Source organism: Mobula hypostoma, chromosome 12 (assembly GCF_963921235.1).
Source record: "Mobula hypostoma chromosome 12, sMobHyp1.1, whole genome shotgun sequence".
Taxonomy (NCBI): domain Eukaryota; kingdom Metazoa; phylum Chordata; class Chondrichthyes; order Myliobatiformes; family Myliobatidae; genus Mobula; species Mobula hypostoma.
In genome coordinates this window covers 69344213-69360494 of record NC_086108.1, presented here as the reverse complement: position 1 = coordinate 69360494, position 16282 = coordinate 69344213, and the positions used below count along the sequence as shown (strand labels likewise).

Here is a 16282-nt window from a genome sequence, read left to right as displayed (position 1 = left end):
TTTCATGCATCTCTACAATTCTTCTCCTAAGGTTCTCTGAAACTTGTTTTGATCGAGGCATGGTGCACACAAACAGATCTTTCTTGAGAACAGCAAGCCCTGTCTTTATACCTGTGTGTCTTTTTTAAAAAATAAAAATAAATAATTGGGCACAGCACCTCTACAACTCACACCTCAATCTTATCTCATTAATTGGAACACCTGACTTCAGAGAGCTTCTGGAGAAGGTATTACCGCAGAGGTTCACATACTTATTCCAATACATGTAATATTGGATCATTTTTTCCTCAATAAATAAATGAGCAAGTATAATTTTTGTCTTATTTAATTGTGTTCTCTAGTTTTAGGACTTGTGTGAAGGTCTGATCACATTTTAGGTCATTTATGCAGAAATAGAAGGAATTCTACGGGGTTTTTCTAGCACCAATGTACATCTTTTCCTTCATTCTCTTTTTTGAACACCATCAAAGAAAGTGTCTCCACAGTCCTCCAGTGCAGAGAATAGCAAACTGAGTAGTTACCCCCTCTCAATCCCCACTATCTTAACCCTTAATTTTGAGATTGAGAGCTCTAGTTCTGGATTCCTTTGCCAGGGGAATTGTCCTACTCTGTAAAGCTTTATACTTCATGAAGCTGCCTTTCATTTTTCTATCAGCCTACCCAACCCCTCCTCATTCAAAAGACCCACCATCACAGGAACCAACCTGGTGAATCTTTTTAAAACTCAGTACAATTAATCTTATATCTTTTTAAAAGGAACACAAATATATCACACAAAGTCCCTTTAGAACTGTATTAATAATTTTAATCTGCAATGCAAACTTGAGAATGTTGCATTTGGCCACCTTACCCAAACCACTGACTATGATTGCAGATGTAGAGCTCAAGCACCAATCCCTCTGATACATCACTAGTCACAGTTAAATGATATAGACCCATTTGATCCAACCCTTTGTTTTCTGTTTGTTAGCCACCTAAGGTTATACTGTAGATTAATTTGTACTTCAGAAATCTTGCATATTGGTGGAGCTATTCTGCGTGAAAGACTTCACATGAACAGATGCGATATTGACTGACAGTTTATTCTGTTTGTGATTCAAGGTCAAAGTTTAAAGAGGTTTGGAACAGGCTACCAAATTGAGAGAAACATTAAGCGAAAGAGAATCTAAATTAAAAAACACGCTGTACAGAAGTATAATGGTAGCATGCTGTCAAAGTTATGCAATCTGAATCTTAATTACTACTAAATTGTGCAGTTTTCCCTGGGAAAACCTAGTCTACCAGTACCTCTTCATATTAGCAGCATATTATAATGTGCATTCTGATAACTGACTATTTCCTATACACACAATACTTTATATAAATGATATATCTGAACAACAATTAACTGGGATCTGGTCATAAGACCTTGATCTTGGGAATATTACATGCAATTATATAATTGATTCCAGTCAATTATATCTCTAGACTTCTAAATTACCAATAGCAGAGATTACACTGAACTGGAAATTGTAACCCGCATGATAGCAAAACAATGGTCCTTTGAGATATCTTCAGTGCCTGGGTCTATTCAAAACCTGAACTATCTTATCTAAATCTGGATACTTACAAGTATTAGACTGAGTGGCAACTGAGGGTTTAACTGGAAATTTCCAAGTGTTATTCTTGAGGTCTATCTACATGGTACTCCAACAATTCGATGTGCACAAAATATTTAATAATGGAACATCTTGTAAAAAATTAACATTGCAGCTAAGGGGCACTTTATGAAAATAAAACACCATTCAAAAATTACTTTTTACTATTGCAGATTTTAATACCTGCTGCCTTAAGCAAGCCCATAAATTATACATGAATCTACTTTTTGGAATGTGCAATGTTTTTGAATAAATTATTTGAAATGATAATGCACGATTAGACATTAAAAGATGAACAAGCGTTTCTTTCCCCCCTTCACCCCTCCCCCCCCCCCAAAAGCAGTGATGGCAGCCACAGCTGCAAATGGAATGTATTGTGCAGTATTTTACTACTACTCTTGCCTTCAACACCACAGCATCATCAGGCTCTTTACTCTCTAAACACAATTAGGTAAAAGTACTTAAAGCACAAACAGTTCTGTAATAAATCCAATATTTCAAAGCATCCAGAAAAACCTAAACAATGAAAAAGCATAATATTTATTAAGACAAGTTGATTACCAATAAATAAAACTGGAGCAAAATTTAACATTGGTTATACAACTTGAAGACATTACAACCTTCTACTTTTCAGCAAATTTGAATAGATAACGCAATAAAATAGCCTACAATGTGCATAGAAATTTTATACCTATACCGTATAGCCAGGATATTTACTCACTGTTGCATGTTTAAGAGAATTCTAAATTTTCCACCAAATGTAATGCTTAAAACTTGACATATTTGTAAATATTTTCAGTCTTTTCACCATCAAGATTCAGAGAGGTCTTAAGCAAACTTATTAAAATTAAAGGCTATACAGTTATACAGTAGTAGGCAGCCATAATCCGCTTGACTTTTTGTAAAAAGTAAAAAAGGTAACAATTGAAAGGCTAAAAATGTAATTCTTTTGCCCCCTCCCAAAACCATTTCCCCAATGTCATCAAACAACAAAAAGTGGCTTTATTGTTTCGCTTTCCTTCACACTTAAAAGTCTGGACTTGAGTTATTGAACTATAAATTTAAGATAGTAATGTGTCAAAATAAAGTGGGATTAATTCATTTTATTTTTAATGTTGTAAGGATTGTTACAGATCAAAATGATCAAAACTATGATCATGTGCTTCTCAGAGCCATTTTAGAATTATGGTGTAGGTTTGGAAACCAGTCTGAAATTCTTATTACCGTTTGATCACAATGGGGTCATGGGAAAAGGCAGAAGAATACAAGATAGCTCAACACTTAAAAATGATTCCACCAAGGAACTATTAAATCTCAGGTTGAGTTACAAAAATGTGAAAATCTAGTGTGGATGGTATTACTTAGATATCAGCAATATTAAAAAGAAAAGAGTTTTGGATAGTGGGCAATAACACTTAACCTGTTTGGTATTTCAACATCAAAAGCACTAGTGAACTGCACAATTAATTTCCTTAAAGTAGCATACTATTTATAAATGAAAGAAATATAAAATCATGCTGCCACCGAGCTATTCAAGGAGGCAAGCCAATTATTACAGACTTGGAGCACTAAAGGTCTTACAATTATATCAAAACAAAATCTTTGTTTATGCTGGTAACAGAAAGTGCCTAGAAACATACCACCACTAAAAGTCTATTCAACTCACCATTGCTGAACCAAATCTGTAATGTCACATAAATAAAATGAACACTCAAAAATTGTTAGCTTCACACACAACACTCGTGATTACTCCCACTTATTCCTGCACCTCAATGTGCACAATAATTGAAATTTAAACATTACTGTAAAGGTGTACAGTTAAAGTTTGTGGAATGGTCATAAAAGAAACAGTTGTAAATACTATGTTTTCGCCATTAAAATATTGCACAAATCCAGGTCTTCCTTTTCACTGATTTAAAACCAACGGCTCTCAACTATACAGCTATTGCAATATTTGTCCCTCATGAAACAGGGGAAAATGTCTGATTTATAATCTTGCCTTTGATTTTGCAAACTATATCATTTAGATACTTAGAACAAACTAATTTCCCCTCACTATTCATCTGTGCAGTTTCCATTAGTTTGGAATTCCTGCAAGTCACATAGTAGTACTCAAAAATCCAGAAACTTTAATGCAAAATATTAATGGATAAATTTTGAAAATGCATCTCTGCCTTTACTTGAAGTTCTGCACACCACTGGAACTGCTTGATTCTCAAACATAGTCATTGCAATGATTTGCTATGATTAGATCATTATTTTTTGAGCACCATGCTAGTCTCACTTATAACAAGACACCATTTCAAAAGACCTAAGGCCATGAATTCCATTTGTAATGGAAAAGAACTGTGCAAAAAAGCTTTAAACTCCTACTTTGTGCCAGTGTACAGATTAGTGTGATTTTTTTTTAAAGGGAAAACTCCAGGTCCAATTATAAAGTTTATCATTTAAAAATTTCATAATTTTATACAGTAACTTGAGGCAGGATTTAAGAAAAAATATTTGAAAACTTAAAAAAGATAATGACAAATTACATAAAGTCAATCACAACAAGTCATTTGGACTTGTTTCCTCAATGTGCTTGGCAAATATATTTTCAGAGAATGTCCCTTAAAATAGTCCACTGTATTTTCTGTTTCTCACACAGATCTATTGGAATTTGATTATGTTAAGATTCATTCACTAATGTTCTCAAGCGCTGTGGTTTCTTGTTCTTGCAGCTCATGCCAAACAATTAAATCACTTAATTGTATCATGACTTTGTACATGCTAATCAAAATAAACAATGCATTGTAAATGCCATCATTCTACCTGTGCATAATTTGAACTTTGATTGGTCTTATAATTTTGGTTGTCTAGAAAACCAATGAATCATTCAGCTGTAAAATTAAAATAAAATTCAGTTATTGTATCAAAATTTTAAGGACATCTATTATAGTTGTATATTATGTGCTCTAGGGATTTTGTACAGAACTTATTTCCTTTAGGAAAATGACCAAATTCAGCATAATTGCTTGGTGATGAAGGAAGTTATTACTGTATTACAAAATTCTTCTTCAGCCCAAATTCAGTACTACAAACATATTGGAACTGAAGCCAAGTGATCCTTTAAAATAAGATGGTAAATGTTTTAATTTTCTGCACAAATGGATCATTATACTGGCACCTAGAGTTTTCCTAAACACAAAGCCTTGACCAAAATGTTAATATACCATCGAACTACTGTTGGAACAAACCCATACAAAATACTAAACACACTGCACTGCAGAAATAGTATCCTTAAAGTTAGTAAAAAAGCCTATACTTCATAATTTGGACCTATATTTCTCATTGTAGTTGAACACATAATCAAAAGAAATACAGCAATAATATTAGTTTGTCAAGGAAACTAATTAACACATTAGGCCAATCTTTGCAGAGGCTCTTCTGGTCTAAAGAGGCACCAAAATGCCAGCTATTTCACAAAAATCTACAAGCAGGCACCTCTTCATATGCACAGACAGATGTGCTGTATGTGCATATGTACAAATAAAAAAGCAGACGTATAATTTAAGAGCTCTTCCATTAAAAAAAATGTTCCCCAGAGAGCTTTATACCAAAAGAGAAAGTAAGCACCCATTATTCCTGAGAATTCTGCTGCATGGGACACTGACAACTGTTCAGTGCAAAAACACTACTCTATGCATCCAATATAAAACCACTATAAACAGCTTTAATTCAAAGAGGATACCATTTCTTTAACAAGCATGTTTTACAAACTTTTTTTAATCACCGTCACATCAAAATCATTTCTATCCTAGTGTGACCAAACTAATGGCCATTTACTGCTTCAATATGTTTACTCAAATTCATAACATGTGGTCAGGGCTTTGTAGATTTTAAATAACAGCATTTAGGTATATGCATATAAATGTTTTAACAACTGCAGTCATGAGTTATTGTCAGTGTTGTACTTAGTACATGATCGCATACAATCAGGGTTCTCCAAATCTCTGACTCTTTGGCTCAGTGGTAGAGATCAGGATTTATTTCTTCCATGGTATCACAGATGCAAAGCCTTCTCAGTTGGTTTCATAGGAAGAAAGCAATGCTGCATCCACTGGTTCCATACAAGATGGGCACGTGAACGATCGCATCAGCCAGTCATCTATACAGTCCAGGTGATAAATATGCATGCATGGAAGAAACCTAATTGGATCACCATAAACAAAGTCCATCATACAAATAACACACCTGAAAAGCAAAAAAAAAGGTTTATCATGACCAAAAGGATACTCTGCAAATACATCCAAAAGCTTTGTCACATTTATTTAGAAATATAGCGCAAGTGCCTGGCACAATGAGCCGCACCACCCAGCAACCCATCTACTTAACCCTAGCCTAATGACAAGACAATTTACAATTACAAATTAACCAGCAAGTCTTTAAAACGTGGCAGGAAACCAGTGCATCAGAAGAAACACATGCTCACAGGACGACGTGCAAATTTCTTAAAAGGTGCACTGGAATTGAATTCTGAATGTTGACACTCCGAGTTATAATAGTGCCACGCTAACCCCTATGCAACTGTGGTGCCCAAAAGATTGACTTTAACCCTATAGACAGTGGTGGGGATCAAACCCTGATCTTACAGCTAGTGCTGTCAAGCAATGCACTAACTGCTACGCTACTATGCCACCCAATTTGACAAAATTTTGCCAATTTGACCACAATTGACAAACATTAGATGAAAGAAAATGTGCAGATTGCTTGTGTTGCATGAAGTTTGACAGTTTTATTAATTTAGATATACAGCACTGAACAGGTCCTTTGAGCCACTCTACCTAGCCACCCCCAACTTAACCCTAACCTCACCACAGGATAATTTACAACTATCCATTAGTCTACTAACCAGGTCTTTGGACTACGGGAGGAAGCCAGAGCACCCAGAGAAACCCACACACTCCATGGGGAGGATTTTCAGACTTGTTACAGATGACATTGGAAATGAACTCCAACACCCCGAGCTGTAATAGCATCACACCTTAGAAAGGCCAACATCCCAGCTTTCTCCATTATGATGCCAAGAGCCAACACACACCCAAGAAAACAACTCACAGATAGCCTCTGATCCAGAACTTGCCATGCATCTATACAATGGTGTCTTGTACACCTACAGGCAGCATGGAAATGTACTGCAGTACATTATGACCCCAAAATCTAACCTATCACATTCCTGTATTTCTATTCTCAATCAAAAGCAGAACTTAGGAAGTCTTTGTTGTCAGTGGCAACAAGCAGCACTTGCTACCAATTGTCTTCCAAAATTGCCATTGTGTGCCAGCCAAGGCTACAACATTGGTCAATTATGGACAAAGAGTGCTTAAGTCCCAGAATTAGTACCACCTGATAGGGTATTAAGGTAAACTTGCACCACCAACAGTCTTCAAGGGGAAAACCTAACCAAGCAGAGTCACCTCATGCACAAAAGATGATGACCACAGTATTTTAAAAAAAGATCAGTGATATCAGCACCAGGATATTGTTGCAGGGGTTCCTCAGTGTAGCGGACTGGGTCCATTCACAATCAAATGCCTCATTTATACCCATTCCTCCATCACAAGGTCGATGGCAGAGTTTACAATAGTGTTCCAATTCCATCTGCAGTTCCTTAAATAACAAAGCAGCCCAGGCCTGCACACAGCTCAACAATTCAGTGGCCAGCAATGATCACCTGCAACAAGATGTTTAACACTACAACCCTTAATATCCAATGGCATGAACACAACAGATGCTGATGCTGGAAATCCAGACTTAACACACAAGATACTAGAGGAATACAGCAGGTCAAGCAACATCAATGGAGAAGAATAAACAGTTGATGTTTGTGCTGAGACCCTTCATAGGAACAGATCAGTTCCTCCAGCATTTTGTGTGTTACACTGCCGTTGCTCAGTTGTCCATTAACAACATGCTGGGGATCACCAAAGAAAAGATACTAAGATGGACCAACAAATTAAATGGTAACAAAAACAAGCAGGTGCATAAGAGAACACTCCACTTTTCTAAAGAAATATGGCTCCAGTAACACTTGGCACCATCCAGAACAGAGCAGAAAGACCGTGTAATTAGCATCCCATTCATAAGAAGTCATCTACTATCCTGACTTGCTCGTTCCTCACTGCTGCTGGATGCAAATACATGTCAAAAACACAACTGGAAGCACCTTCATTAGTTTAAAAGACTTAGTGGGCCATGCTAATGCTGACCTAAACAGCAGGGCCCACTATGTCAGGAATTACAATTTGGAGGTTAGAACTCCCAAACAGAAAACAGGTGAGTAGTAGTACATATGCAAACCAGCATTTAATCAGAAACATGGGAATTAACTAGACATATAAAAAATGAATAGGTATATAGAAAGATACAACCTGGTGAGGTAGTGATGATCCAAAATTCGAACAGCATCATTCAACAGGCTGCTCTGAAGTTTTGTAGTAGTTGTGTCAGGCAAAACCAGGTTCAACAGTATTTTTTAAAAAATAGTACACTAAAATAGAGATGAAAAATGGAGATCCTGCAATAGCCCTGATTTTTGTCTGAGAATTAAAGAAACAAAACCATCTATGCCTTTTGGTATAGGAGTAATTGCAGTAATAACTCAATGGATGAAGAAAACCCATTTATCTCCAGCATGCTTGAGTGGTAATTTTTCCAGAGATAAAACTATGAAAATAATTTGAACTTACTCTCTAATTTTCTTTTCTGATCCATCTCTTCCTGGGTCATAGACCCCTTTGGGCAGGTGCTGAATGAGGCCTATTCTTTGCGCTATTCTGATCTGTTCTTCTTCAGTAAGTTGAGTGGCCAGCCGAGTCTGACTTGGAGTAGGATGATAAACAGGAACTGGAACCTGTTCCTAAGGGCAGAAAGATTTATAAAAGACATTGAAACAATTAATGTACTTTTGCAAACACCAAGACTGTAAAATGGCCATTCTTTTAAAGGAGAGCAAGGCAATTTCACAAACTACATAAAAACTGATTCAACTTGATCAGGAGGCAAAGAATATCACTGGGCAACCAATATTGCACTCCTCAATCTCATTTGAGCCTAGAACAAGTGCACAAAGAAAAAAATATAAATAAACAAACATCATGACCATGAGAACAGATTAGAGGATGGATATTTTGCATTTAGGATTTCATCTCCATATCCCAAGAGCCTTTTCCACCAACTACAAAGCACAAATCAGGAGTGTGAAGATACGCTCCAATGAGGTGGATTAGTGCATCATCCAAGTGGCTCAATAACAACCCGAGACAAAGCAATGGATCAATTGGCATATCATCCACCACTGCTTATTGTTTGTTAATTATGTGCCATGTTGTATGATGTGGGTGATCATGGTCTTTCCCGGACCATGATTGTTCTTGGCATTTAAAAAAATAAACAGAAGTGGTTTGCCTTTGCCTTCTCCTGTACAGTGTCTTTACAAGATGGGTGACCTCAGCTATAATCAGTACTCTTGAGATTGTGTCTGGGGTCAGTGGTCATATAACCAGAACTCCTGATATGCACCAGCTGCTCAGATGACCATCCACCACCTCCTCCCATGGCTTCACATAACTCTGATCGGGGGCTAAGAAAGACTACACCTTAACCAAGGATGACCTGTAGGCTAGCCGAGGGAAGGAGAGCCTTGCACTCATTTGGTAAAGACTCGACTCCACCCATCACTACTCATCATTATTGCTAAAATACAAGACGGCCTACAGAGAGGAGGTGGAAGTGCAAGGACTGGTGCCAGGCAAATAACCACTTCCTTGATGTCAACAAGACAAGGAAGATGGCTATTGACTTCAGAACTCACACCCCTCTTCACTGCATTGCTGAAAAAAAATGCACTGCAACAGACAGGCAGGCTTTACATTGAGGCCTTCTGCTGTTCAGGGTCGGCCATGTATATTGCATCCTAACTGAGTAATAATATGCAAGTGATATGGAGAACAAGCTGTTGCCCATGTAGCAGGTTCCCCCTCACCACGCAGCTGATTAATCCAAAGGAACAGCAGCAACCGATACAGTTTGGCACCAGTGGCATTGCAGGAGTTGCTAGTCAGCACTGAACTCAACATCGGACTGCTTTATGGACTCCAGCTTTGTATTTCTTCCCCTTTCCACCCCTTGGGGTTTACTTCTGAAGCCTACCTGCCCCATGAGTGGGCATAGCTGCAAGGCAGTGGAGGTTCGAGATCAGAGATTTCCTTCTCCTGGATGAGCTGCCAGCTACAGTTGATCAGCCCCATCTGCCTGAAGCGACTGGGTTTAAGGTGCCAGTAACTCACCTTTGACCCTTCTCCAGTCTGCAGTAACTATTCTGCCAGGTTTAGTAGCTAAGCCACATATGAAGACCAGGAGCTGGACTTAGTTGTCAAAGGCTGTTTGAAGCACGCATCACTGGGAGCATTTACTAGATAGTGGGACCATATCCCCACGACACAACCCCTCCCCCAACCGCCAGGTATGACAACTTAATGAACCAAGGTTCTACAATGGGTAGGCAAAACTGCCCATCACCAGTCTACCCACCATCAAGGACATATATACAGAAAAGTGCCAGAGTAACAATTATTTCATTCTTCTTTACACTTGTGTACTGGAAAGGATATTAAACAATCTTAAATTGTGAACTCATCAAGTGTCCTTCAATAGCATCTCCCAAACCCACAAATGTTACAATCAAGGAGGCCAAGGACCTTGGGAGCACAAGATCACAACATCTGCACACTGTAACATCCCCACCTCAACTTAGAAATATATTGCTGATCCTTCACGACTATTACATCAAATTGCTAGAACCCTTCGCCTAACTGCAGACTAGGAGCACCTCGCTCACCCAAATGTGCAGATTGTTGTTTCTAAGATGGTGAGAATTTCAAAATGCTTCCAAATTCAAATCAGAATAGTTATCAAATGCCAATGTTGACAGGAACATCCATTGTCCACAAGTGAATGTGTTTCACTGGAACCAAAATTCAAAACACAAATAAACATTATAAAATTAATAAAGTTACCTTAACACTATCACATTGATTCAGATCAACAGAATTCATTTACAAACACTTGATGGTATGGATACTTCAATTCCTTATGCAAAATAAAGCTATGTCAGAGGATGATTTTAAAATCTCGTTAAATTCTCGTTTATCCAGAAGAATATCCCAGATTATTTGACTCAAAACTGTATTTTACAAAGAGCAGCAATAATGGAAGCTCAGTGTTGGGAGAAGAAAGGCTCATCGCATAAAACATTGAGTACAATGTGACTGCTGAAAATAAGTTAGTCAGATTTGCTTTTCAAGTGATAATTCTTGATTGAGCTTGCATATTGAACCAAAAGATTAGCTGAAATTTATATCAGAGGAGGCAGCCATTTTGCAAAACTGTTCCAGAATAACTGCAACTCCAAGCTCCCAGCCCAACCTCTCAGATTGCAACACATCAATCAATGAAAGAAGAGTTTATGAGGTTCATGTCTTCTTCATCTTTCAGGCAGTGATTGGAGTACTGCGCAGAAGTGTTCCTGCACAAGTCTGGCAAAGAGCTTTAAAAACCCAGTCTCCATAAAAGAAGGGTACCGTCTAACAGAGTGGTCGTCATGGAACCGGTCGTTGGAGTGGTCTGAGTCAGAGTGGTAAGGCTTTGGCGAGAACAGGCGGTAGCAAGTAGGTAAGTTCATTCCTTATTTAACTATTGAGAGAATAGGCGGTATGTCTACAGGGCCAGTGTTCTGTTCTGGGTGTCAGATGTGGGAACTCCAAGAGACTACCAGCTTCCCCGGTGGCCAGATCTGCACCAGGTGCATCAAGATGCAGGTCCTTAGAGACTGTACTAAGGAACTGGAGCTACAGCTTGATGAACTTCGGCTTATTAGGGAAAGGGAAGAGGTGATAGACAGCAGCCATAGGAGGTAGCCACCCCAAGGCTACAGGAGACCGATAAACAGATGACTGTTAGAAGAGGGAAGGGAGAGTGCCAGATAGAGGATAGGCTGCCCCCCTCAACAATAGGTACTTCATTCTGAGTACTGTCAGGGGTGGGGGGGAAGCAACAGCAGCTATGCCTCTAGCACTGAGTCTGGTCCTGTGGCTCAGAAAGGTAGGGAACTGAAGAGGATGGCAGCAGTGATAAGGGACTCTATAGTCAGGGGGACAGATGGGCGATTCTGTGGATGCAAAAAAGAAACACGGATAATAGTTTGCCTGCTAGGTGCCTTTGCAATGTTTCTGAACTCGTCCACAATCTTCTGAAAAGGGTGGGTGAGCAGCCAGAAGTTGTGCTATATATTGGTACCAACAGCATGGGCAGAAAAAGGGAGGTGGTCCAGAAAACAGAATACAGGAAGCTGAGAAGCTAGAACTCAAGGATAGTAATCTCAGGAATGCTGTCTGTGCCACGCAACAGTGAGGATAGGAATATAATAAGGTGACAGATAAATGTGAGACTGAAGAATTAGAGCAGGGGACAGGGATTCAGATTTCTGCAGAACTGGGACCTCTTCTGGGGCAGGTGTGACCTGCACAAAAGGGATGGGTTGCACTTGAATCCAAGGGAGATCAATAATCTTGCAGGCAGGTTTACTAGGGCTGTTGGGAATGGTTTAAACTAATATGGCAGGGGGATGGGAACCAGGATGATAGGGCTGAGGATGAGCCAGCAGGTTTACAAGTACATGATGGATGTAACATGAATGTAAGGAAGGTCAAGCCAATGATTGGGTACAAATGCAGATAGAGCAATGAGTTCAATTCTACCACAGAGGTAAAATTCAAAAGGGCGAAGAAAGCAGGACTGAAGGTGATGTATTTAAATATGCGTAGCATTCAGAATAAGGTGGATGAACTCGTGGCGCAATTACAGAATTACAGATTGGTCAGTATGACATGGTGAGCATCACTGAGTCATGGCTGAAAGACGGCCACAGTTGGGAGCTTAACATCAAAGGATATACTTTGTATCGAAAGGACTGGCAGGATGGCACAGTCAGTGGTGTGATTGTTGGTAATAGAATTACATCTTTTGAAAGAGGTGACATAGGGTCAGAGAATGTTGAATCTTTGTGAGTGGAATTAAGAAACTACAAGGGTAAAAACTGATTATGGGAATCATAAACAGGCCTCTAAACAGTAGCCAAGACATGGGGTTGAGATTGCAAAGGGAACTGGAAAAGGCATGTAATAAAGATAATGTCACAATTGTAATGGGGGACTTCAATCTGCAAGGGGATTGGAAAAATCAGATTGGTGTCGGATCACAAGAGAGGAAATTTCTTGAATGCTTACAAGATGGCTTTTTAGAGCAGCTTGTGCTTGAGCCTACTCAGGAAAAGGCCATCTTAGATTGGGTGTTGTGTAATAACCCAGATCATATTAGGGAGCTTAATGTAAAGGAACCCTTAGGAGGCAGTGATCATAAAATGATTGAATTCATACTGCAATTTTAGAGGGAGAAGCACTAGTCACACGTATCAGTACCACAATGGAATACAGGGAATTACAGAGGCATGAGAGAGGAGCTTGACCAGGTGGATTGGAGGAGGATACTAGTGGGGATGACAGCACAGCAGAAGTGGCTGAAATTTCTGGGAGCAGTTTGCAAGGTGCAGGATGGATATGTTCCACAGAAATAGTAGCTCTCAAATGGCAGGAGCAGGCTGACAAGAGAAGTTAAGGACTGCTTAAAAGCGAAGGAAAGGGTATACAATGTAGCAGGATAATTGGGAAGCTTTTAAAATCCAACAAAAGGCAACTAAAAAAGCTGCAAGTGAAAAGATGAAACACGAGGACAAACTAGACAATAATATAAAGTAGGATACTAAAATTTTTCAGTTATGTAAAGAGTTTTCAGTTACATAAAGGGAATTGAAAGAGTTGATACTGGACCACTGGAAAATAATGCTGGTGAGGTAGTAATGGGGGGACACAGAAATGGCAGATGAACTTAATGGGTACTTTGCACCAGTCTTCTCTGTGGAAAACACTAGCAGTGTGTCAGTGATCCATGAGTGTCAGGGAAAAGGAATGAGTGTGATTGCTATTACAAAGGATAAAGTGCTAGGCAAACTCAAAGGTCTTAAGGTGGATAAGTCACCTGGACCAGATGGACTACATTCCGAAGTCCTGAGAGAGGTCTGAAGAGGTAACAAATGCACAGATCATGATCTTTCAAGAATCACTTGATTCTGGCATGGTCCCACAGGATTGGAAGATTGCAAATGTCACTCCAGTCTTTCAAAAGGGAGGAAGGCAAAAGAAAGGAAACTATAGGCTGGTTAGCCTAACCTCAGTGGTTGGGAAAATGTTGGAGTCTATTATTAAGGATGAGGTTTTGGGATACTTGGAGACCAATGATAAAATAAGTCGGTCAGCATGGTTTCCGTAAAGGAAAATCTTGCCCGACAAATCTGTTAAGAAGTTTTCAAGGAAGTATAAGCAGGATGGACAAAGGAGAGGCGGTGGATGTCCTTACTTGGATTTTCAGTTTCAGAAGGCATTTGATAAAGTGCTACACATCAGCCTGCTTAGCAAGATAAAATCTCGGCATGGGTAGAGGAATGGTTGACAGGCAAGAGGCAGCAAGTGGGAATAAAATGGGCTTTTTCTGGTTGGCTGCCAGTGACTAGTGGTGTTCCTCTGGGGTCAGTATTGGAACTGCTACTTTTCACATTGACAATGATTTAGATAATGGAATTGGCGGCTTGGTGGCAAAGTTTGCAGGTGATACGAAGATAGGTGGAAAGGTAGGTAGTGCTGAGGAAGCAATGCAATTGCAGCAGGACTTAGACAAATTGGAAGAATGGGCAAAAAAGTGGCAGATGGAATACAGTGTTGGGAAATGTATGATAATACATTTTGTTAAAAGGAACAATAGTACAGACTATTACCTAAATAGGGAGAAAATTCAAACACCAGAGGTGCAGAGGGACTTAGGAGTTCTTGTGCAAGACTCCCAGGAGGTTAATTTACAGGTTGAGTGTGTGGTAAAGGCGGCAAATGCAATGTTGGCACTTATTTCAAGGGGAATAGAATATAAAAGCAAGGAAATAATGCTGAGGTGTTACAAGACACTAGTCAGGCCGCACTTGGAGTACTGTCAACGGTTTTGGGCCCTAGATCTCAGAAAGGACGTGCTATCATTGGAGAAAGTCCAGAGGAGGTTCACGAGGATGATTCCAGAAATAAAGGGGTTAACGCGAGGTGCATTTGGCAACTTTGGGCCTGTACTCACAGGAATTTAGAAAAATGGGGGGGGGGGGGAGAATCTTATCGAATTCTACTGACTGTTGGAAGGGCTAGATAAGGTGGAGGTGGAGAGAATGTTTCCTGTGGTGGGGGGGATCCAGAACTTGAGGGCACACCCTCAAAATTGAGGGGTGACCTTTCAGAACAGAGGCAAGGAGGAATTGTTTTTAGCCAGAGAGTGGTGAATCTATGGAATGCTCTGCCACAGGCTGCGGTGGAGGTCAAGTCTGTGAGTATTTAATAGTTTCCTGATTGGTCAGGGCATCAAAAGATATGGTATGAAGCTATATGTATAAGGTTGAGTGGGTTCTGGGATCTGCCATGATGGAATAGTGGAGCAGACTTGATGGGCTGAATGGCCTAATTGCGCTCCTATGTCTTATGGACATCCAGACCCAGAGTGTTCTTTGGGTAAAAGACCAGCTGGAACAATGAAAGAACCAAGTGAAAATTTTAAACCTTAGTTTGCTAACAATGTGCTGCAGTATTATTTGTGGGCACAAGTAGTCCTCCAGAGGCTAGAGCATAAAAAGCTTATCACTCCAACCTTCACTTGAGTGCCACAATGACAATGCAGTTATTCCTCAGATGTCAATAGAAAATAAATGTGTCAATGTCAAAATAGATTTACTATCCTCAAATGTTTGTCTTTGTTGATGGAGAAGTGTAGCTGGGTTGGGGGGGGGGGGAGGAAATCACTGATAATCTGTCAATAAATAAGCTCATGATGAAGCCATATATTCCTTTTCATAAAGGTACCCCAAGCAGCGAATGAATATTGAGACAGTCCGTATTCTCAATGAGCTGGGGACAAGTAACCAAATTAGTAATAATGCAAAATCTATTTGGTTCACCAGTCCAAGGAAATGTTTATTTCATATCACTGGGATCACCAACAAACCATTTATTATCTTACTACTCCTACTGGAAGTCAAGTTGGAACTTTATGTCATGACCTTTTGCATCACCCTTATATCAAAAAAAATCCTTATTTACAGGCTTGAAAGAATTAGGAGAGGGCATGAGCGCATCTCCATCAGTCAAAAGGACTCAGAGAGGCACACAAAGATTAACTTTGGTTATTGTTCCAGCAGAGAGGTACTAGATCTGGCTGCCAAATGAAAACTACCAGATTCAATCCACTTATAGTCAAGACTTTTCCCCTGAAGTCTCTTCGGGGATGGGTAGGACTTCACAGTTTAGCGGCGGAGAGGCAGGAATTGGTAGATTTAAAAAAATACACAAGAATGGCCAGTAAAGGAGAGAATGCAAGAAGAACTTTCCCAACCTTACCATAAGACATAGGAGTGGAATTAGGCCATTTCATCATTGCTGATTCAATTTTCCGCTCAGCCTCAATCT

The 16282-nt window shown here is 39.4% G+C and overlaps 2 protein-coding genes across 2 annotated transcripts in view; one reads left to right on the top strand and one right to left on the bottom strand.

Moving 5' to 3' along the window:
* The window catches only part of ttc39a (tetratricopeptide repeat domain 39A), a 138177-nt gene that overhangs the window by 109766 nt on the left and 12129 nt on the right, over nucleotides 1-16282 (top strand). Inside the window, exon 18 of the transcript XR_010019921.1 lies at nucleotides 11172-11348. The gene's annotated coding sequence lies outside the window, so the exon portion shown is untranslated. The remainder of the gene's footprint in view (nucleotides 1-11171; nucleotides 11349-16282) is intronic.
* The window catches only part of rnf11b (ring finger protein 11b), a 30912-nt gene continuing 16592 nt past the window's right edge, over nucleotides 1963-16282 (bottom strand). The window contains exons 2-3 of the mRNA XM_063064337.1: nucleotides 8366-8535; nucleotides 1963-5870 (exon numbers count right to left, since the gene is read on the bottom strand). Of these exons, the coding sequence (XP_062920407.1) occupies nucleotides 5699-5870; nucleotides 8366-8535 (342 nt within the window). The 3' untranslated portion in view covers nucleotides 1963-5698. The remainder of the gene's footprint in view (nucleotides 5871-8365; nucleotides 8536-16282) is intronic.